The sequence below is a fragment of the Pteropus vampyrus genome, unplaced genomic scaffold (assembly GCF_000151845.1).
Source record: "Pteropus vampyrus isolate Shadow unplaced genomic scaffold, Pvam_2.0 Scaffold105, whole genome shotgun sequence".
NCBI lineage: Eukaryota > Metazoa > Chordata > Mammalia > Chiroptera > Pteropodidae > Pteropus > Pteropus vampyrus.
Window position 1 is genome coordinate 1150081 of NW_011888886.1, and position 22699 is coordinate 1172779.

The 22699-nt window shown below is 41.5% G+C and overlaps 1 protein-coding gene across 1 annotated transcript in view; it reads right to left on the reverse strand.

Annotated features, from left to right (window-relative positions):
* Positions 1 to 2533: 2533 nt before the first annotated feature.
* Positions 2534 to 22699, reverse strand: part of KIDINS220 (kinase D interacting substrate 220) — a 77481-nt gene continuing 57315 nt past the window's right edge. The window contains exons 24-27 of the mRNA XM_023533601.1: positions 10961 to 11089; positions 9097 to 9195; positions 7829 to 8065; positions 2534 to 5548 (exon numbers count right to left, since the gene is read on the reverse strand). Of these exons, the coding sequence (XP_023389369.1) occupies positions 4289 to 5548; positions 7829 to 8065; positions 9097 to 9195; positions 10961 to 11089 (1725 nt within the window). The 3' untranslated portion in view covers positions 2534 to 4288. The remainder of the gene's footprint in view (positions 5549 to 7828; positions 8066 to 9096; positions 9196 to 10960; positions 11090 to 22699) is intronic.

The window sequence follows — 22699 nt, forward strand, 5'->3', positions numbered from 1 at the left end:
AAACAAGGTTGATGAGCATAAAACACATGCTAAAGTTAGAAAATGATAGTGAGTGATCCAGAGGATCTTATTTCAAACAGCTTCTTAATTTGAATAATGTGGAACGTGTAGTTCCATATTCTTTTTAAAAGTAAAATTTCATTTACTCGAGTTCTAATAAATCAGTTGATGTATTATTTCACGTTGTGTTCAATCCTAGAGAAACTAGGGGGCTCCTGATATACAGTATGGATGTAAATACCACCGAAAGCACACTTAAACTCAGACCATTAAAGACTTCTGCCCATTTTTTATCAACAAATAACCACTGATTATACCCCACGGGCAGATTCAGAGTATTTTGTGTGCTTTGAAACAGCTGCACTGCCTTTACTTTACAATATTATGTAATTCATATTTTTGTCAACTTTGGTTGGTCTTCACTTAGGTCAAATCACTGACATTTATTGTGAAGTCATCCTACCGATAGTCTAGAAATTGCTCTTCCCTCTGGACCCTTTTATTCTTATAAATTTTCTTAATGCCTCACTGTACCTGGAAATTCAGGGCAGAGCTCACCATATTGTCCCCCAGGCCCCCCATTCAGAAAGTTTTCTGCCCCCAAGGCCAGGAAGCTCTTGATATGACACCTTTCACCGGACACAGGGACTCTTGTTACCCCAGGCACCCCAGGCCGTGCTTTACTAGGAATTTTACTCAAAAAGCTTTGCCCATAGAGGTGACAGTACTGGGCGTCCAGCAATCATATTAGGTGTTTCTTAATTCTATTTCTTAAAGTGGTGAGAATACAAATTCTGTAATCAGTGAGAGCTGCTTTCAACAGCTGACTTAAAACTATTTGAATTTGAAGACAAATGCTTTACATACCTGAGTTTAAATCAGATCCTCTGAAGAGCTATCTATCTCAAGGATGGCATTTTCTTCCTAGGCACGAAAGGGTTTAAAATTATATAAGATTTTAAATTCTCTTTCTAGTTATCTGTCTCAACCAAGGATTCTCAACCTTTCTGAAGTGACGAGCGTAAAAGACCATCCAGTGAAGGCTCGGTTATATATAAATGTCTATTTTTCAATTTATTTGCATAATCATGGTCTATGCTTAAAATTCTGAGGTACGGAAGGACAGGGGGGCACCACAACATGGAAACTGGAAATGCAATCATTTCAGATAGCCCACCCAGGCCGGCCCAGCCCCACCCCTACCCCAAGCAAAAAAGTCTCCCCGCCTTTTTCTTCCCTTTGCCAAGTGTCAGGTGGGGGATAAAGGAGCCTAGATATTCAGTCTCGAGTTTTCACTGCGCTTCTCCTGTTACCCGCTTACGTCTCTAGTTCTCTCTTTTCCTGGAAGTTATGTTGATTTAATCGAGAGTTAACCAGGAATTCAGAGATTTTTAAACTCTGGAATACTTCTAAATAGGCTGAGAATTCCTGGTACTACCAAAAATTATGTAATTTTTAAACCGTTTAAATTTAGTATTTCGGCGAGAAGAATAAAGGATTTAATTTCATTCAAAAGTATTTTCTAACGACTAGTATTTGTAAGAAAAAAGACCGTGATTATAAATATATTTTACTGCAGCACTATAATATGCAAATGATCTAAAGTACCCAATTTAAGATAAGAATTTTAGCAAAAAAGTTTCTAAAATAATTTGCTTAGGCACTTAAAATTATTCTGACGGCTATATAAAACTTGTGTAAGTAAAATATAACACAAAAGCAAATTTTCCTGTTAATAATGAAAACGTTAGTTATGAATGCTTGAATTTCCCAGAATGTGAGAGCAGATCCTTAAACATTCGCCACTGTGAACGTTGCATCGAGAGATACCAAGAGCTTATTTTGGTTCCTAGCGTCTCCCGCAGAAAGGGACCACCGCACGCGGCCACGGGGAGTGAATCTGGCTTAATATTACGCGACGTGAACAGCACTATCTGTGGCTTAACACGAAGGTAAATGTTTTTAAAATACAGTGAGAGTCCAAATGACACAGAAACTAAAGGATGAGCAAGACTAGAGCACCGATTCTTTCCTACCATTTTCCACCTAGCTCAAAGCAGTTTTGCATATGTGAGAACCAGACTGAGCTCTATGTTATAAATAGACCACACACACACACACACACACGCACACACATTCAAAGGGGTGGTGGTGTGACTCAATAACCCATCTGGTTTGTCAATTTCTGAACAGTAGGAAAAAGCAAACTTTTCCAGAATGTTCACATAGTAACTGATACCCTCCCCGGGTCTGGATAGCCTACTTCTTGTAGCTACAGAAAAGTACGGGCCAGGGCTGTGCTGTTGGGCACTCAGTCGGCTTCACTGAAGCACCATGTGACCCTGGGACCCGAGCGCCAAGCCCTCACAGTGATTAGTCACAACATTCGTGACAGCTGCACGGCTGCCACACGAACCTGAATGTCTTTAACAGATTTAGACATGTGAAAAAAAAAAAAAAACCATACAAATTACTTTTTTATTTTTGATAAAAACGTGAATCATTATCACTGTAGTGAATAAAAATTCATGAGTCAGAATAACATGCAATGTTTTATTTTTTTCTAAAGCTATTTGTACACTTAGTACTCTAGTATTAACATCACAAACAGTATTACACTACAGTATTCAGCTGCATCTACTCACCTGAAAAGGAACGAAATATTGCCTCTGAAATAATTACTAATTATACAACACTGCAAACTAATAACACTATAAATACAAAAATGTTAGCATTTCAATATGTCAATAACATCCTGCCATATTTTAATTGGCTAAAACATTTGTTAAGATCATGCAAAATAAGTATTTTATGAAAATGTTAGATCACACTCAAAGATCAAGGCAATGAAACCCAAAAGAGCAACTATTTAATGCAAAGACTGGTCAAGTAAATAACTTATTCAGCATATTCATAAAAACGGGTTAAGTGAAAACCATTACACATGTAACACTAAGTTTAAGTAATTACACATCTGCAATCTCACCGTCTACAACCTTATACGTGACTGACGATACACTGCCAGAATTAATTCTACATAAATAAGCTACGTTAAAACAGCGAAAAAGTCCAGCGCGTGAGGACAGGGCACACTTCCAGTCCACAGAACACTTAAGCGCTGTTCGCTCTCCTAACTCTGCTAACAATGAACAAAACGTCTCATCAGTTTTCTCTTCTTCTACCCTTGCTCTGTTACGTTTTTAAACTTCAAGTGTCCCCCTCTTACGATCCTCCCCCAGAATGAACGTGCTGATTCAGGCATAGATGAAGTAGATGAATGGCCTGGTATAGAAGCCAATGTCTTAGTTTTAACTAATTAAATGTCTCCTGACCGTTTATCAATTGTCGCTGACCTTTCTGATGTAATTTCCTCATTCTCTCATTCCATGAATATTTAGTAGTGACTATTATTGCGCACGTTTTCTCTGATTCTCTACAGAAAAAATGCGTGTTTTTTCCCCTTCACTGGTAGGCTAAGAAAAGTTGGGCACACAATTTAAAAGTCACAGAGCGAGCCGGGTGGCTTCTCAGAAGGTGGATGGCGCTTGAAGCCGGGTCTGGGACTGGACAGAGGAGCGTCCAGGTCACAGGGAGGTTATCGGCCCTCCACGCAGGCCACTCTCCCAGCCACTCGGAATGGCCCAGTCACTGGGGCGATGCTCTCTGTACCTTTGGCTCACTTTCTTATCAGTTTTAAAGTCCTCTTTATCATGTATTTCCTACTTAAAATTTTTAAACGCTTTGATAAGCAGTTTGTCTATTTTATACAGTAGAGCCTTGGTTCTCAATTTACCTTTAGTCTCTGGGCTACTCCATAACCTGTCGATTCTCATCTTTTACCCTTAAGAGCAAAATCTGCTTCTGGTTCACCTAACACCACGTCTTCCCTCAAATACCTGATGAGTGAATGTTCCACAAAAGGGGTCTTGAGCTTTTTCTTTTCTTTGGCAAATTAAACCCTTTATGTTTAATAAAATGTTTCTGACCTATCTTCACACTCAGATCCTGCCCCAAACATTTTTATGGGGTTATGTGCCAATGACAGGTATAAGAACAAGTTGTCACAATGAAAGGTTCTAATTACAAAGACGACGGAAGCTGGTCGATGAGCCGCCCTTTCTAGTGTGTTCCTGAGGTACAGCACGTGTCTGTTTTTCCAAAGGCCCTCGCATCCATTACTATCTGTGGGTGACGTACAAAGATGACGAGCACGGATGGCGTCACCGTGAAACTCAGGTCAGCTCTGTCACAGGGGTACGGGAACACAATCTACTCCTGGGAGCCTTTCTTAAAGAATGCTTTCTCTTTCTTCTCCGAAGCCGGCGCTCTCGGAAGAGGCCACTGCGTGGAGCTCTGAAGACTCCTTCGAGAGCCTCGTGTAACTGGCCCGCTGGCCTCGCTTGTGCGTCACGCTTTTCAGATTTTCATTCTGAAGAGCCGTCGAGCTGGAACTGGAAGCAGGCCTCAGAACGACCTGGGGAGTCTCCCTGATCCCCTCCATTTCGTCGAAGTTCTGATTGGCTCTGTTCGCTGGGGCGCTGTTGTTATTCAGGGTCACGGTGCTGGGTGTCCGGTTCAGGTTGTAGGCTTTCTGGCACGTGGGCCAGTTTTCCTCGGGGCTGCTGGCTATCAAGCTGCATTCGGAAGGGCTCTTCTTGTCTTCGGAACAAATGGACATCCGAGCCATCACTGGGTCTTGCAGGCCACTCAGGCTGTGTGGCAGCCCCCGTTTCGCGCTGTGGCCGTCGTCCTCGAGCTCTATGAGGTTCGCCCTTTCGAGCTGGGCGTCGTCCGTGGCCTCGTTGTGAAGGGAGTGGTTGGGGGAGCTCTCGCTGGACCTCACCCCGGAATCGGACGAGTCTTTCTTGTCCAGGAGGGCGTCCGACAAGTACTCCTTGGCCTTAATGAAGGTTCTGACGGGCTCGGCGCTGTGCTCCGGAGACTTGGACGCCCTCTCCTTCCCTTCCGCCTTCCTGTCCTTGTCGTCTTTGAGCAGCGGGGTGTTATCCGACTCTTCCGGCCCAGACTCGTCTTCGTCGCTTGGAAGCTTCTGGTAGCGCAGCCCGCCTCCCTTAAGCTTCAGGTCGGTCTGGAACAGGCTCGGCCTTTCCGAGCACTTGCGGCCCGGGAGGAGCTTGCCGCCTGCCTGCTCGGGCTTCTCGTCCTCCTCAGTGATGGGGTCCAGGGGCGACGCTTCGTTAGTGGAAACCCCAGACGACGAGTAGTCTAGAACGTCTCCCCTCTTCATCAAAAATGCCTTCCTTCCATCATCCTGCTTTGGGTCACCATCCTTCCCTTTCTCTGGCTCCAGATTGGAATGGATGGAGCCCCCCGACGAACTCTGACCCATGTAATATGTGCTGTGTGGGGAGGACCTGCCACTCATTGTTGCGGAGCCTGTCCCCCCTTCTAACTGCGACATCTGAGCAATATATTCTCTATAGGCATCTCTATACTCAGCCTGCACCTTATCCGTAAGCTTTGAAATTTCAATGCTGGAATCCTGGGAATTGAGACTCGAAAGACTTGGGGTTCTGCGAGTTTGTGACTGTGAAGACAGAAAAAAATTTAAGAATTCAAATAAGCAAAACATATACATATAATAAACATCAGCTTAGCAAATATATATGTACACTAAGAATTTTTAAAGTATTTGACACACAAAATTCTTTGAAAAGAATTTTACACAACACGGTTTAACAAAAGCTGTGAACTTCACGATCATTTTACCATTATTAGAAAGCTTTATACAAATTTTAATAATCAGTTTAATATTCGAATTAAAGGTTATATTAAATAATCTTAGCACTTGTTTTTACAACTTCCAATTTTTAACTTTTAAAGGCAAAAATCACCTTCATTGATAAAATGTAAAGATTTGCCTTAGAAAAAAGAAAGGTTAAAGATATATCTCGAAAACAAAATACTCATGTCAATATATGTTAAAAAGAACCTTTCTCAACTTGTAAGACATGAAGTTTCCATCAAATTTCCATTCGGAGTAAGAAAATGTACTCGAAACGCTCCCCTCAAAGGCGTTTACAAGGAAGAGCGTTAGGAGACATAAGCGCAGGACCCACATGAGCAGATGAAGTCTCTTTAAAAGACTGATTTTCGGTGTGAAGTTTTAGGATTAGAACCACTTTAGATCCCAGAAAAGCTAATAAACGGGCAGCAGAAAGTACAGATTAAGAACAAGAGGAGGGAGGTGGAAGGAGAGGAGTCGGGGAGGCGAAGGGACAGAAGCAGAGGCCGGACAGAGACGGAAGCGAGGCCGCCGCCCAGCTGGGAGGGCCCCGGGGCCGCATTCGGGGGCAAACAGTGCCACCCCCGCTCTCAGACGCAGTGTGTGCGCCTCACTGCGGGGCCACGAGGTCTCGACTGTCTCACAGAACACGAGGCTGCCCTCTGCCTGTTCGCGCTCGCTCTCGCAGTGTACAGTGGGGTCCGGGGACCCACCGCGTGCGACATCACGCGGCCTCCACGCGGAAGCCCCCATGGGCATTAGTTGTCTTCTACTAAGTCAGGCATTAAAGAGATTTGCAAAACAACATCATTTTCACCAAATTTTGTTTTGCTTTGGAAAATATTGCCATTTTTCATAAAAATGTTACCGTGTAATTGATTTATTTTTAAATGAATTCATAAATAAGTGTTTTTAAAGTTTCTCAGTTTTTATTTCTAATATAGTAAATACTGACAGATAAAACTTACATGAACCTAATTTCTTTGGGGGCCTTCGATCATTCTTAAGAGTATGAAAGGATTCTGGGACTTTCTTTTTTAAAACAAAGTTTGAGAACTGCTGCATTAACGGAAAGGCTGCGAGTTTCCGGGTCATGGTGGGAAATAACCGAGTGTGGAAATGCGGAGAAAAACGGATTTCTTAAGAAATGTTGAAAAGAATCCAGGGGAAGGAAAGAAACGATTGTTGAAACACAGGCACTAAAGGGCCAAATGTGGACTTGTCACTTTGTAAAACAGGGAGTTATTTTATCTTACTCAATACCCAACAATAAAATGGTTTTCTCACTTAAATAAGGTAGATAGTAAGAAGAAAAAAGATAACAACAAAAGAATATTTTTACCACCAAACTAAACAAAACGCCCTTAAAAACGACAGACCCACCAGGTCCTGCTTTTCCTAAACATCGCTTCCTTTCACTGGAGAGTTTCTTGTGGCTGCTTCTCTCCCTCCCTCCCTCGTCCTCTTTCTTTCCTGTACTCTGATCTGTTTGATCTTCGTTTGTTTTCCTTCTGATCCTCCCCCATCCTTCTCCTTCGTCCCCAGCTTCGACTTTATTCCTGGTCCTCTTGCTCCCGTCCTCCCCCTTCTAAGAACACCCAAAGGCAGAACTCGTGTACATCGAACGGCAGAGAATGAACAGAAAAGCGACACCGTACGCAGCGTGTCTACACGCCGAAAACCACACTGTGCGGCTCAGGGACGACACGCGGCAAGTTTCCCGAGAACGACGGACTTTAGCCAATGACTGAAGGACTTAGCGCGACAGCAGGTCAGAGGACAGACGGGCTTCGCCGACCGCCCGGAACAAAGCAGCCCCGTCCTCGCTCGCACTGTGCCGTCCCCGCACTGTACTGTCTGCGCAGCTCTTATCGATTTCTGAACTGACCTTCCTTTTCTCTGTTTCGCTGACTGCCCTCTCCGGAACACGGCTCCCTGAGGACGGCAAGGCCTGCGTGTTGTTCCCTTGGGCACTCGTTAAGCAGTTTCTGAGCGAGGGTCTCGACGCACCGGCTCGACCCTGGTGACTTAAACGCCACCCTCACCGTCAGGGATATGAGACACGGCTCCCGCGATAATTACCTGCCAACTGAGATTGCTGTGCCGCGGGGCGCCTTCGTCGAGGCCGAGCGTGTTGAGCTCTTCGAAGCTGAAGTTGAGCGTGTAGGGGGCCTGGATGGCGAGCTCGCCGGGAGGCAGCTCGCTGTGCGTGGCCCGCCGGGCCGCCTCCCCGTGAGGGGCCGGGCCGCCGCCGCTCTCGCCGAGCACGCGGGGGTCCTCCGGCCCCGCCTGGCTCTCTGCGTTTCTCATCTCCAGCACCTTCGCGGAGGAAAACATCTGATTCACAGCCAGGTCAAGTCACATTTTAGAAGCTTGAGAAATTATTTTTAAAGTGAGACATTATAAAGTTATTCTAATTGAAATGAGAAAACATACGTCCAGTAAGTGAATTTCTAATGAACTTATACTGTATCGGTTTATCTTTCATTTTCATTAACACTAAGAAAAAAGTAATGGCAATAATCATCTGTACCTTAAACTCTGATTGACCATTAATATCTGTATATTAAACTCTGACTGACCATTATGTTATTATTTTAGTTTAAAATTTAACTTGAAAACAAAACAAAATGCAACTGGACTGTGTCAAAGGAAGCCGGAGCGAGGCGGTAGCCAAAGCAGTAAAAGCAGATTTTCGTCAGGAACCACTGCACGAGGGGCAGAGAGACCTCGGGGCAGAAAAGGGCTCAGTCCCCAAAGCGACATGGACACGTGGGCACGTGTGGCAAACAGGGTGGGGCGGGGGCAGCGGCCAGAAAGCTCTGAGAGGGAACAGCAGGGTGAGGAGGGTGCTGGCTGAACCCACGCGGCGGGACTCTGGCTGAAGGAGGCCAGGCGGGCAGACGTCGCCTGGGCTGGTGGAGAAGAGGAACAGGATCAGAGACTGAGGGTGATCGGACAGTGACTGGGAGTTCCTTCTACAGTGACTCATCGGGACTCTGGCTACAGCTGGGCGATGCAGGCCTGACAAGGACAGGCGCCAAGGCCAAGGCCTAGAGGCTTGGAGGAGCCTGGCCAGAGGCAGGTCAAGGAGAGGGTCTCAGTCAGTGAAAGATGAAGACTCAGCCGCGGCCTCTCACCCAGCTTCCAGCTGGGATGCCCAAAAGGCGAAGGCTGCCCAGCGCTGCTGTATATATTCTGCCCAACAGAATGTATGACGGTCGTGCAGAAGTATAAAACACAGTTTCTACATGGTTTTTTTTAATACAGAAAAACATCAGTTTAGATTGGTGCTTACTGGCACTTGTTTATAAAAATGTAAATAATTCTGTCGATGTAAAATATCTTACTGTGCTTCTAAAAAGATGCCAGTCTCCAAAATTCATATTCATTTCTTTCTTCAGTTCATCAATGTTACACTGAGCTAGCACACGGCCGTTTATGTTTGCCTGAATAAAAAGAAAAAGGAATAGAAAGAAAAGAAATGTGACATATTTTGAATTACTGATGATTAAAAAGTACATTTATATATGTAGTATTGAGAAAGTCCTTAGAGAGTAGAAAATATTGACCTAAAAAAGGTCATCTCATTTAATAATATAATAAACATGCTGAATTTGAAAAACGTAAGCCACTCTGTAGTTTTCCAGTTGTCTTAAGCACTCAAGTGAAACAAGTCGCTCTTCAGGGACTCAACTGTTTCCAAAACTACCTGCCCTGCCACAAGCGCTAACAAAACTGTTGGTTTTTCTCCTCTAATTTTGTAAAATATGAGCATGAACACAAGCTGCTGGGAGGGGACAAAGACATCTGTCAGTGTCGGTCGCTGATGATGTTCTAAATGACGTAAGCTCTGACAAACTTGCTTTTTCAGTTACAGTGGATCACTTCAGCCATAAAGAATGTCCACCCGCTAACTCCTCAGTCTATGAAATTCACCCAAAATGGTCGTATCACTATTAGGTCTCTGTAATTCTAATTTCCCCCAAATAGGAAACAATGAACTTTTATTAATAATAGGTAGCTTATTGATTTTACAAAACCTGACTTTATTAACTGTGGTAAAATTATGGGATACCTGCATTTAAAACTGACAGAATGTTCCATTTCCAAATTAATTCTGAAGAAAAAAAGTGAACAGAGCGAGCCTGTGACAGAGGCCCGGCAAGGAAGTTTGCAGCATTGAAGAAACCAGTTGCTACGATGGGCTTCGAAAAGCCTGGGAGGAAAGAGCTGAGCGGGAACAAAACCACTGTCCTGAAGGGAACGACACAGGATTCCTGCTGGAGACCTCACTCTGTCCCCAAACTACCCTCGCTGCCTAGAGGAGTGGCGTCTGCACCGCGGACAGGCAGCGCTGGATGCTCCTAACCACATCTGTAAGGAAAGTGACATCATCCGAAACCTTTCTGACTAAAAGGAGGTTGAGATTAGTAAAACGGTATCTATAATGCTCATAATTCTTTTAAAACTGTTTTAGCTGCCATTCTTTAAAGAATGTAAACATTAGAGGCTTGTTATTAATGTTCTGCTTCACTATGCTTCTCTGATTGAAAAATATAACTCGGTGGAATTATCTTCTGTGACTGGGACTCGGCCTTGTATCTGGGAAGCCTTCCTCGAAAACCCAGATGTCACCGTCCAACTTCGTGGCAGCTACTACAAGTGCAAGAATAAGATCTAGGAGGAAAGAAACTTCTTCAAATGTGTCAGCCTTGCAAACCCAAGCCTATGAAGTTTTGTCAAATGGGACATGAACATAAGTCCTTTAAGACGTGAAAATGAGAATTTGGGGAAAATGAAGCAAGTATGGTTTACTCTAATAATTATCAAGTCACAAATAAATATTATGAGTAAAGAAAAAGCAACATAAAAGGCCTTCTAGCGTTCTATATTGCATATTACACATAGGAATTATTGTTTATCTAAATGTGAAAGCCCTTCGAGTTTGTATTCGTCATCAAGGCATTTCTTAGGTCATTTTAAAAATGACATTGTAACGGAGCTACTTTATTTCCTTATATCCATTTACAAACTAAAGGATAAAAGAGCAATTTAGGATACAAAACAGTAAGAATCACGTTTCCGTTTCCCATGTCAACAGAGACCACGCAGCTGAGCAGCTCATAATGACAGTTGGTGGCTGCACAGAGCCCGCACAGTGCCTGGAGCCCGCGGGGGTGAGGGGCCGGGGGCTGGGGGCGGGGTTCACACCTTCCGGACGGTTGCACAGTACTGCGGCAGCATGCTCTGGTCCAGCCCTTCGATCTGCGTCAGCCTCTCGCACACTGCATCCACATTCATCGAGTTCAGTGACACTGCCCCCGCGGCGGGACCCGGTCCCTGGATAAATCATGGAGACAGATGTGTATGAAGACCATGCAGCGCCAGGTACACGCGGTCACGTGACAGAAACATGCGTGACGTTACACTGTGAAGTTCCCTGACTAACAACAAAGTTTCAAACTAAAGTAAAATAAGTAATGTGTGTAGCATGGGGAAAGGTCCTGAGAGGTACGTTTTTAGCTACTGTTATACCGTAATGAGCAGCTTTTATTACAGCAGATACAGCCTGATCAAGACCACTTTTCTAAAACAGAACATTCTACAAACGAAGCCTAGGGTTTAAATGTTTACAGCCTAAACTCTAGAAAGAATGGCGCATCCCTTAATAACAGAAGGAAAAGGGTTTTGAGAAAGGAAGAAAGGGGGAAAATTACGGATGCCTATATATAAAAATACAAAAGGTAAATCTATGAAAAAATTGATAATTGCCTAAATAGCTTTAATGTTTCTACAGAATAACTTAATAGTCTGACAGCTAAAGTTTTCAGATCTTATCATATTTTATACCCAAGGATCTAAAACTTCCCCTTAAGAATCTGTACAATAATCATGTAAATATGAAAACACAGGATTACTTCTTAACATGTGAAAGTAAATACAATCCACTAAAATTTCATCTCATTTAAAAGTCGAAATAGCAAATAATTCTAGTATTTACTTAGAACATTTTCTGGTGGTGACATAAGTATTTGCCTATAGTCAATTACGTAAGAATCTCGAGTACAGGTGTGGACATTGACATCTAGAGGAGTTAAGCTTTGACTTCAAAGTCACAGAATGAAGAGCTAGCTGGTGGTGGATGTGGACCAGAACTCGAACACATCAGGTCTTACAACTTCCTATTTTCCTTGCTCCAACTGTCTAGTTTTGAAGAGTTTATAGAAACTATAACCACAATAAAGCGTGAAATCATATGGTTCCTGTCCCTTTCCATCTGATTTCTTTCACTCAGCATAATACTCTCAAGGTCCATCCACAATGTCACAAATGGCAACGTGTTATGGCTGGAAGTATGCCATGGCTTATATGTACCACATCTTCTTCTTTATCCAATCATCTGTCGAAGGACACTTAAGTAGTTCCTGTGTCTTGACTATTGTGAATAATGCAGCAATGAACACAGAGGTCATATCTTTACGACTAAATGTTTTCAAATTTTTCAGGTAGAAACCAGAAGAGGGAATGCTGGGTCACATGGTAGGTCTGTTCTTAATTTTTTGAGGACCCTCCATACTGTTTTCCATAGTGGCTGCACCAACTGACAGTCCCATCGGCTGTGTGCGAGGGTTCCCTTTTCCTCACATCCCCTCCAACGCCTGTTATTTCTTGCCTTATTGATAACGGCCATTCAAACAGCTGTGAAGTGGTATCTCATTGTGGTTTTGATTTGCATTTCCCTTACATCTAGTGACATTCAGCATCTTTTCTTATATCTGTTGGCCCTGTGTATGCTTCCTTGGAAAAGCATCTATTCAGTTCCTCTGCCCATTTTTTAATTGGAGTGTTTTAATCGAAATTCTGTTGTTGAGTTGCATGAGTTCATGTATTTTGGATGTTAGCCCCTTATAGGAGGCATCATTTGCAAATATCTTCTTCCATTCGGTTGGCTGCCCTTCTGTTTTGTTGATGTTTTTGTTTTGGGGTTTGGTTTTGTTTTTTGCTGTAGAGATGCTTTTTAGTGTGAAGTAGTCCCTTTCATTTATCTTTTACTTCCCTTGCCTTTGGGGGGTGGGTCAAGTTCACAAAAACTCCTCTGAGACTGTGGTCCATAAATTCAGTGCCTATATTTTCTATCTTTTGTTTCAGGTCTTATATTTATGTCTTTAACCCACCTGAGTTAATTTCTTTGTATGGTGTCAGGGAACAGTCTAGTTTCATTCTGCATGTGGGTGTCCAGTTTTCCCAACACCATTTATTGAAGAGACTTTCCTTTCTCCATCATATGTTTTTGGCTTCTTTGGTGAAAATATATGTGTAGGTTTATTTCTGGGCTCTCAATTCTGTAACATTCATCTGTGTGTGTGTGTGTGTGTGTGTGTGTGTGTGTGTGTGTGTGTGTGTGTGTGTTTCCAATATCATATTGTTTTGATTACTGTAGCTTCATAGTATATTTTGAAGTCAAGATTTGTCATTTTTTCTCAGGATGTCTTTGGCTATTTAGTCTTATGTGGTTCTATACAAACTTGAAGATTTGCTTTGTTCTATTTCTGTGAAAAAATGCCACTGAGATTTTGATGAGCATTGCATTAAATGTGTACATTGCTTTAGATAATGTGGCCATTTTAACATATTAATTTTTCCAGTCCATGAACATAGAATACCTACTTGTTTGCATCTTCTTCAATTTCTTTCAACAACGTCTGGTAGTCAGTGTACAGGTCCTTCACTTCCTTTAAGTTTCTCCTTAGGTATTTTATCCTATTTGTTGCGATTCTAAATGGGACTATTGTTTTCCTCATTTCTCTTTCTGATACTTCATTGTTAGAATATAGAAACACAATGGACTTTGTATATTGAATTTTGTATCCTGCAACTCTACTGTATTTGTTTATTGCTTCTAATAGTCTTTTGGTGGATCCTTTTTGGTTTTCTATATATAGAATCGTGTCATCTGCGGATAGTGAGTTTTACTTCTTCATTCCCAATTTGGATGCCTTTTCTTTCTTTTTCTTGCCTTATTACTCTGGCCAGCACTTCCAGAACTACACTGAGTAACAGTGGCGAGAGTGGGCATCCTTGTCTTCTTCCTGATCTTAGAGGAAAACTGTTAAGTTTTTCACCATTGAGTATGATATTAGCTGAGAGTTTGTCACATACGGCCTTTATTATGTTTAGGTACTTTCCTTCTATACCTATTTTGAGTGTTTTAATCATAAAGGGATGTTGTATCTTGTCAACTCCTTTTTTTGCATCTAATTTTCCTCTTGTTAATGTGGTGTGTCGCACTGTGACTTGATTTGCATATGTGAGCCATCTTTGCATCCCTGGAATAAACTCCACTTGATCATGATGTATGACCCTGTAATACATTACTCTTGGCTGGTGGTTTCTCTTTTAATATTTTGAATATTTTATTCCACTATCTTTTGGCTTGTAAGGTTTCTGCTGAAAAACCTGATGATAATCTAATAGGGCTTCCTTTGTAGGTTAGTCTTTTTTTCCCTGGATGCCTTGAGAACCTCTTGTCATAAACCTTTTGATAGTTTTAATATAGTGTGTCTTGGAAAAGGTCTTGTGTTGAGATAATTAGGTGTTCTCTTGGCTTCTTGAATTCGAAGATCCAGCTTTTTCCTTTTGTTAGGGAAGTTTTCATCGATTATTTCTTTGAATAGGCTGTCCATTTCCTTCTTCCTCTCTTCTTCTGGTAAACCCATCGACCTTATGTTGCTCTTCCTAATGAAGTCAGATAGTTCTCATAGAGTTTGTTCACCTTTGTTCACTTTTTTAACTCTTAGTGCTCTTTTTCCACCTATGTCATTCCTAGATTTTTATATTCGAGCTCGCTAATTCTCTCCTCCTTCTGGTCTCCCCTATTTCCAATGCACTCTAATGCATTCGTGCATTCTTCAACTCATTTGTTGAGTTCTTCGGCTCCAGAATTTGTATCTTTTTTATAGTAATCTCTCTGATAAAGTACTCCTTTTGTTCATTGATCTTTATTCCTGAGCTTATTGAACTACCTGAGTTTTCCTGCATCTGAGTTTTTCATAACTGTGATCTTGAATTCTGTCATCACCACAATCAATTTTAGGGTATTTTCATAGCCCTAAAAACACACTCCTGTCCCAAGAGCAGTCCCTGTCCATCTCCTCCAAGTCCCATCCTCACCCCCAGCAACCACTAATCTACTTTCTGTTTCTATAAATTTGCCTATTTTGGACGTTTCATATAAATAAAACCACATAATATGTAACCTCCTGTAACTAGCTTCTTTTCAAGGTTTACCCATGTTATAGTATTAGTACTTCATTCTTTATTGCTGAATAAGAATAATAAATTATCTTTCAAATGATTTTTAATAATGTCTTCAAAACACTTTTATTCCTCAACCTGTCTCTTCTCTCTGGACACATTTACGCTTGTTTACATTATCTTGGTTCAAAAATCACAAATGAGCAGTTTGATCACCAAAATGAATAATTACTGTGCTGGGTTACAGACTACAATAAATATCCAAGAGTCCATACTCACATAAGTAAATAAATGAATAAGTAAATGAATAAGGAAGAACAGACAGCTTTTCCTTATAGAAAAGGGGAACAGAAAATTAGCATCAGGAAGACACCACAGCAGTGGCTACACACAGGATGAATCGATGGACACTAGAATTCATGGGCAAAGGCCTAAGCAGAAACAGGACATTTGCAGAGTTTCAGAGTTATCTCCCCTCAAGGCATTCACTCGTTACAATGGGTAAAATAAAACTTCACAGTGTTGCAACCCGTCAGACACCACCTCAACCAGGTGACCAAGGCTAACGTCACCAGTGGTGAGACTCAGGACTGTCGCGGACCTTGGCGTGACGCACTTAGGAGGGCACGGCGTCATTCCCGTGGCTTCTCTAGCCGAAGGTGCATAACCGCCTTCCGATACGAGAAAACAGCAGCTAAACCCATCCGGAGGACCAGTCTATAAAAGACCTGACCAGCGTGCTTCAAAAGCATTAATCGAGGTCATGAAAGTCAAGGATAAAGACTGAATAACTGTCACAGGTTAGAGAACTCTAAGGACAAATAACAAAACACAACGGATTTGGGTCCTAGACCAGAAAAATGGCATTAGTGGAAAAACTGGTGCCATTCAAATAAGGTCTGTAGTCTAGTTATAGTATTGTACCAATTTTAATTTCTGTTCTTGAAAAAGATACTACAGTTAGGAAAAATTAAGGGAATGCTATTTTTACTATTAGTTAACATTATGAGAATACTATTTTTGTACCTTTTCAGTCTAAAATTATTTTAAAGTAAAAAGTTGTGTTTTTTCAATCGCAGAAGAATTCCATTTCTGATTGTGCTGAGAAAGACAAGTGTAATAGACATGCAACAGATTAATTCTGTCAGCTTAGCGGGGGAATGTAAAATGTTAGAGAATCTTATTTTCATACAGAATCTGAGAATTCAGCAATATAGACTTTTCCTTTAAAACAAAAAATTCCACATAATTTTACTTTCTTGATACTTTAAAACTTTTACATTTTCATGATTCTTGAGAACTTTTACAGTTTATCAATTATTTTAAAACATATGGTCTCTTTCATTGGGGATTATGTAGAAAACATATATTACTTCTGAATGACTTTCAGAAGCTTTATAAGAAAGAGACACCCACACAGGACTTAAGATCCCTGTAATTCCATCGAAGCTACAGTCTGACTCGGTTATTTGTCAGTTGGACTTCATCAAGATAAAGGATAAATTATCAATAAATTGTTACAGTATGCTTCTTTGAATAAAGGAGAAATGGTAATTACCTGACCTTTTCTAAACTAATCATCCATAATAAAATTATTTTGAAACCAAATGAATCTTGGCTACCAAAATAATGACTTCTGGATGGAAATCTCATAAAAGGAAGGAGAAAGTATGAAAATGATAAGGAAAAAGAATATGCAATAATTCAATAAATGAATTTTTACCGAAAACTAATTATATTACTTTGACAATACGCAGACTGGTAATACTCTAAAGTTTACCATGCATTCTTACTTGAAATTCACCTATTACAATTCGAGAACAGACAATTTCGGCATACACCAAAATTTATTTTAAAAATTTTTTCTAACACAGAAAGGTGAATGCAGAAGATGTGTTAGTTTGTGTAAATGGTTAAATACAAATTTCAAAATGCACACAAATCAAAATTTCTGCAGGCAAGTTAACAGATTGACGTTACCTTGATGTAACTATATGATTTTATATTGTAAGTAGGTTAAAACTACACTCTGAACATCATCCTCTTTGGTAAATGTATTATATAAGCTTAGAACTGATTAGCCAGAGATGAGCGCCATGCGAAGGCTGAGAGCAGCTGTAACAAACCCAAGGCACTGAAGGGAGCACAGATTTGTGAACAGCCCAGCACGAAGTTGCCATGACTGCGTCTAGCGAGCTAGTAAGAAAAGATTCCACTGAAGGTTTCTGTACCTGTCTCTGTTTGTTAAACCCAGAGTCACACGGCTTTGAGGAAAGAATAAAACAGAATGAAGGACACGAGCTTAAAGTAAACATCAAGTGCATGTTCATAATCAGCACGGACCACTTTGTCACTCCTCTTATTTTCCTGTCCCCTTGAACAAACCACCTCTACGGCAACACAAAGCAAGGCACGCGCACACACGCACACACACGCACACACACACGCACACGCACGCACACACACACGTTTAATTTAATTAACGTACTTAAATTTTAAATTTGTACTCTCAAAACTTATATTCTATAAAAAAAAAATCACTGACCGTAAGTTCAACAAGTAAACCAGGTAAATCAAATTTGCTATGAAAAGTCAATCATTCTACTATATACAAGTTTGAAATTGACTGTTAAATATTCTGACTTAAAAACTGCAACTATCTATTGCAGACCAATTTAATAACAAGATCTAAATACTTGAAATTCACATGATCACTTCATAAAATGAAATGTTATCTAGCTACACTACAGTTAATGTTCAGAAACAAATGTCTCAATTTTGAATTTTGTTTTATGAAGCATGAGGCACATAATACATGCATCCAAAAATACCATTTAAAAAGGCCTTAAGAGCCTTACAACTCGAGAAATCATAAATGTAACGGTGAAAAAAATATCTGTATGCCATGATTAATATAACTGCTTTGGTGTTGTGGATTTCTAAACACTCTCAAAGTAGTCACACTGCCAATAATTATTTTTCTGTACTTATCGGGTTGATGGTAAATATCCTTAAAATATTTAAAATGATCTAGAGATGAATAACAATATTGATTCAAAGTTAATTTATAATACTGCTTTAGCACAAGAAAGGGCAAGGCTGTGCTAGCCTAATGTCAGATGTTCTTTTTACATGTTCATTATCTGGAGTATTTCACGGGAACCTTGTTTTCCAGTTTAAGTATCAACTTTATTATAAGGAGGCGTTTTAGTAAATTACTATGTATATCTGTGGAGACTTGAAAAAAATATCCAAAAAAAACCCAAAAAACAAAAAACAAAAGAGCGCTAATGAAATTACAATTTACTACAAAACCCAAAACACAGAAGATATTTATTGTGAATCTAGCTGGAAAATGTAACTTAACTCCAAACTACATGACGAATAATAATCAGGTCAAAGTTGACAGATGAGGATTACCACCGCATTGCACTAACCGAGTGCAATGAATAGGATTTTGTTATTTTCTAACTTTTAACTGTACTCTAGGACTGCAATATTACTACAATGTCGTATTTCTGTGAAAATATCTCAATCAATCCAGTTGCGGTTAACTGATGGTTTAGGAAGAAAGTTTTCTTCCAGGTGAAGTCTGGCATGAGGACTTTCCAGCCACAGTGAATAGGATGTTTCACTCTATTATGAAAGAAAAAATAAGCTACTTCTTTTACAGATTGAACCAGAATAATAAAACCACACTTCCAAAATACTTTAGAAAAGTGTGAATGCGCCTGAGAGCTGGCGGAGGCTGGCGGAGGCTGGCGGGCAGTCTGGAGGGCTTCAGTTCTCTCACCCGCGTCTGCCCCTGACCACGAGGGACAGCTCGATCTGGACAGATATTCGTCTGAAAACAGGCTGTAAGTTCTAAACCAGAGGGGGAAACAGAAATCATCTACAGCTGAGCCCATCTTTTTTACTTTTAACTCGGTCGCTCCACTGACGGGATCCGGTTTAATGAAAACCAAGACCTTCGTTCATTCAGTCGTTTTCATTAATCTCTAAGAGTCAAAGTAACAGCACACTGGACATCGGGAGGCTATTTTAACGCTGCCCATGCAATTCTGGAGTTCATCACAATGAAACTGTGCGCTAATTATTTTCGTGCCTTTCCAATGAGTTATAAAAGGGATCTAAATAAAGCTGCTAAAGGTACTGAGTCAACCCCGGGGCAGAGAAGGTGGAGGGAGAAGGACTTAGTGGCCTGTAACTGCCCCTTGGCTGCCATCGAACTCATCGGCCCAGCGAGGGGAGGCTGTCCACCAGTTCTGTCCACTGCCGTGGCCACCAGGCTAGGTACTGCCCAGGGGAAGGTTCGGTAAATCTGCTGACGCCCTGAACAAGCGCACAGCATCTGTAATATTTGATGCTAAGAAATGCAAGAAAGGACAGAAGGGTAACACATGCTATATCGCTCCTTCTTTTGGAAAAAAATGCTTTTCGATGCAATACCGTTACCACCATAAGCAAACCTTAAGTAAAAACAGACCCCAACACTAGTAAGAGCAACGCTCCAAAACACCAGAACAGCATGCCTCTGAGGAGGCCTGGCCCTCCATGACGAGCCCTCCTGTCACGGTCCCAGAACGATGTCGACGCCACAACTTCCTAGTCGGAACTGGACTGAGAAAGCACCACGTAAAATTCCCAGGAAAGCTCTCGAACTGTTAAAGTATGTGGAGCATGCAAATAACCAAGAATTTTTCCTAAATTCTAAGAAAACAAATTGACTGACACCTTTTTGGCCAGAGAAGCACCAGCGGACAACAGGCCGAGCTGATCTAAACTGATTAGAGTATTTGTACTGAAACAAAGGTCTGTTTTATAAAAACATGAAATAGTTTTAGTCCCTGAGACTTTAAAGCTCCACAGAATTTGGTCTTGGGCCAAGGCTGAGTAATCCTTAGATCAGACCTGAGAGGTACGTTCGCTTTTCCCAGAGGAGGAAGCTGAGGGTCCAAGAGGCTAAGTGATCTGGCCAAGGCCACGGGCCAACCAGCAGGGTCTCCCTAACCTGGGAGGCCAAATGCACGGCTAAGTCGCGTGTAGCGCAGACAGGAGCCAAGGAGGCGGCGTGGCGCCGAGGTCGGGCCGTGACACCGGCCGCGTGGGCTCTCGCCTCACATCGGCACGTCCCTCCGCACAGCTCAGCCAAGTCCCACAGACTGAGTCTCGGATGCTCATGTGTCCCGTGGAGCCAGACTTGACCATGGCCACCAGGGTTCTCGGAGGGTCGAGAAGAAAGGCTGTCCCGGGTGGCGGGGGCAGAGTTCTTTCTCTACTGGTTTGATAAACTGGAGTTCTGATTAAGATTGTATTTCTAAAAAAGGCTTCTCTGCTTTAAATGTTTGAAAAACACTGGTCCTTCCTAGCCCTAGTATTCTGGGGAGCGTATCTTCGGGCCGCTGTTAATTTTTTCCAGTTTTACAAGATTGGGCATCTATCTTCTCTATTATAAAATTACAGGAAAAAGCTGGCACAGAGGCTTATATTTTACATCTTCACGTTTGTGAAGCACTTGGACAAATCTATAATTTATCTGATAAGACCTTGGCTGGTTTTCACAAGCTACATCCTTACAATGTTCCTTAATGTGAGAAAACCCAATTATTTTCATAAGGATCTGCTTTATAAAGATTTATCGAAAATTCCTTGTGGGGGAAAAAAAAAAGATGGGACTACCCTTATGGAAAGGACTAGTTGGTTAATTCTTTATGGTCTGGCTTTTTTTTTTTTTTTAACTACTATTCTGTGCCTGTAATGACGGTTTGTCAAAAACGTTTGTAGCTCCTATTATCACATGTTCCGCATAAGGGACAGTTGAATGAGCAGAGAGAGACTCAATCTGCAGTCCTGTCATCCCAGAAGCAGAGAGTTTGCTACTACAGGACTGGAAAGTCATGTGAGCCATGAAGGGCTAAATAATTTTTCTATTAAGTTCTTCCATGTTGCTTCAGCTATAAAGATCCCCGACAATGTTCCCATATACAGATACTTCTCTGCGTTTCCACCACTGCTTTTAATTTGGCTTGAACTACGTGTCTACTTCTACTCGTCTTCTACAAAACGAATTCTACATGCTATTGTCATTGTTAATTTCTTAAAAACAAAGAAAGCTTCATAAGCATCTATTAATCACTAAGCACATCAAAAATTACCTCTTATGTTAAAAGAACAGCAAACAGCAAGGTTATTTACTAAACAAAGGCACTAACACATTTGGAGCATCTTTACTCTCTGTTATGGGGCCTCTAAGTACATCTCTAGAACTGCATTATTTCCCCTTCCCCAAAAACTCTTTTCAAAATTTGCCTAATGCTCCTTCACTGGTCCCTGAAAGAAATTGCAGGCACTCACATCCTTAAGCATGGGAACAGCTACCACCATCTCAGCATGTCCGTGTCACTAGGCCACCAAATTCTTCACAGTATCTGATTTTCATCAAATTTGCCAAAGAATTTTAGCTCAGAGAATCGCACCGTACACATGAACCTACATGTTAAAGGCTCTCTGACTAAACTAAAAGTCCCTCCTGCACACAGCGGCAACGGTCCATGGACTAAAGATCCCTCCGACTCGCAGAGAGAACCGTTCTGGTTGACCGTGCCCATCTTTCGAGGATAACTGAAGTCACTCCAGCGCTTCAGCTGAAATGTTAATGATCTAAAAAGAATCATCAACCCCTCAGTGAAAACTCTGAAATGGTTCTTTCTCTCCCTAACATCAACTCAAAGAAAATTATCGAAATGCGTGTTTTAAGTTAAAACATTATGGATTAACTCAGGATGCATTATTTCATCATATTAATTCCAAACGCTGTGCCACAGTTCAGCGCAGCTTTATACTGATCGTGTTTACACGGGCTTAACATGCTGAAAAGAGGTCGACAGAAGTTAAAATACAAACTGGGTTCTTAAATTCCACGCTGACTGAGTAGATGAAGATTTTAAGGTTCATCACATCGAACGTGTTTCTTATTAAGTACAAAGTCTTGAATGGTAACTATACGAAGTGACTTTCTATACAAGTCCGTTTTAACAAACTCGCCTTAAGGAGTTAGGCAGGGGACTGAATAACTACTTTTACATGCTGAACTAGCTTCGCATTTACCTGGAAATGTTATTTTATTAAAAACACAGATAAAGAAAAGCAGTACTGCATTTCCACTGAGGCTTCAAAACCTGTGAACACCTAGATGAAGAACGGGTCATGAAAGACTCGTTTCTGGTCTACACCATCTAGTGCAGGATGTCTTTTTGGAGTCTCAAAGGTGATTTGGGGTATTTTCAAAAATATGCTCCATGTGGAGTACCGACTGCAGGCTTCAAAAAGAATCAGGCAAAAGTGAAAATAGCTCAATACTAACGAACGAATACACACCGCCGATCGAGTGCTCTTGACGGCTGCTGAAAAAGTCTCGTCTCTACTGGACAATGAAAAAACCCCATCCCACGTTACTGAAAAAGGGGGAAAAGCAGGAGGAAATAAAGGGTAAACATTAGCTTTTTAATTAATCCATGAACTACAATGATTAGTATTCAGCTATGCTACACTAGCTGCCCGTCACAGCACAGATGCAGTTAGTGAACTGCGGCCATCACGGTTAAGACAGTCGTTACGGCTGCGGAAGCGACGAGATGCTCGAACTCCACACCACAAGACTACTCCATTACCCTCGAGGAGTCTGCGGGTGAAGGG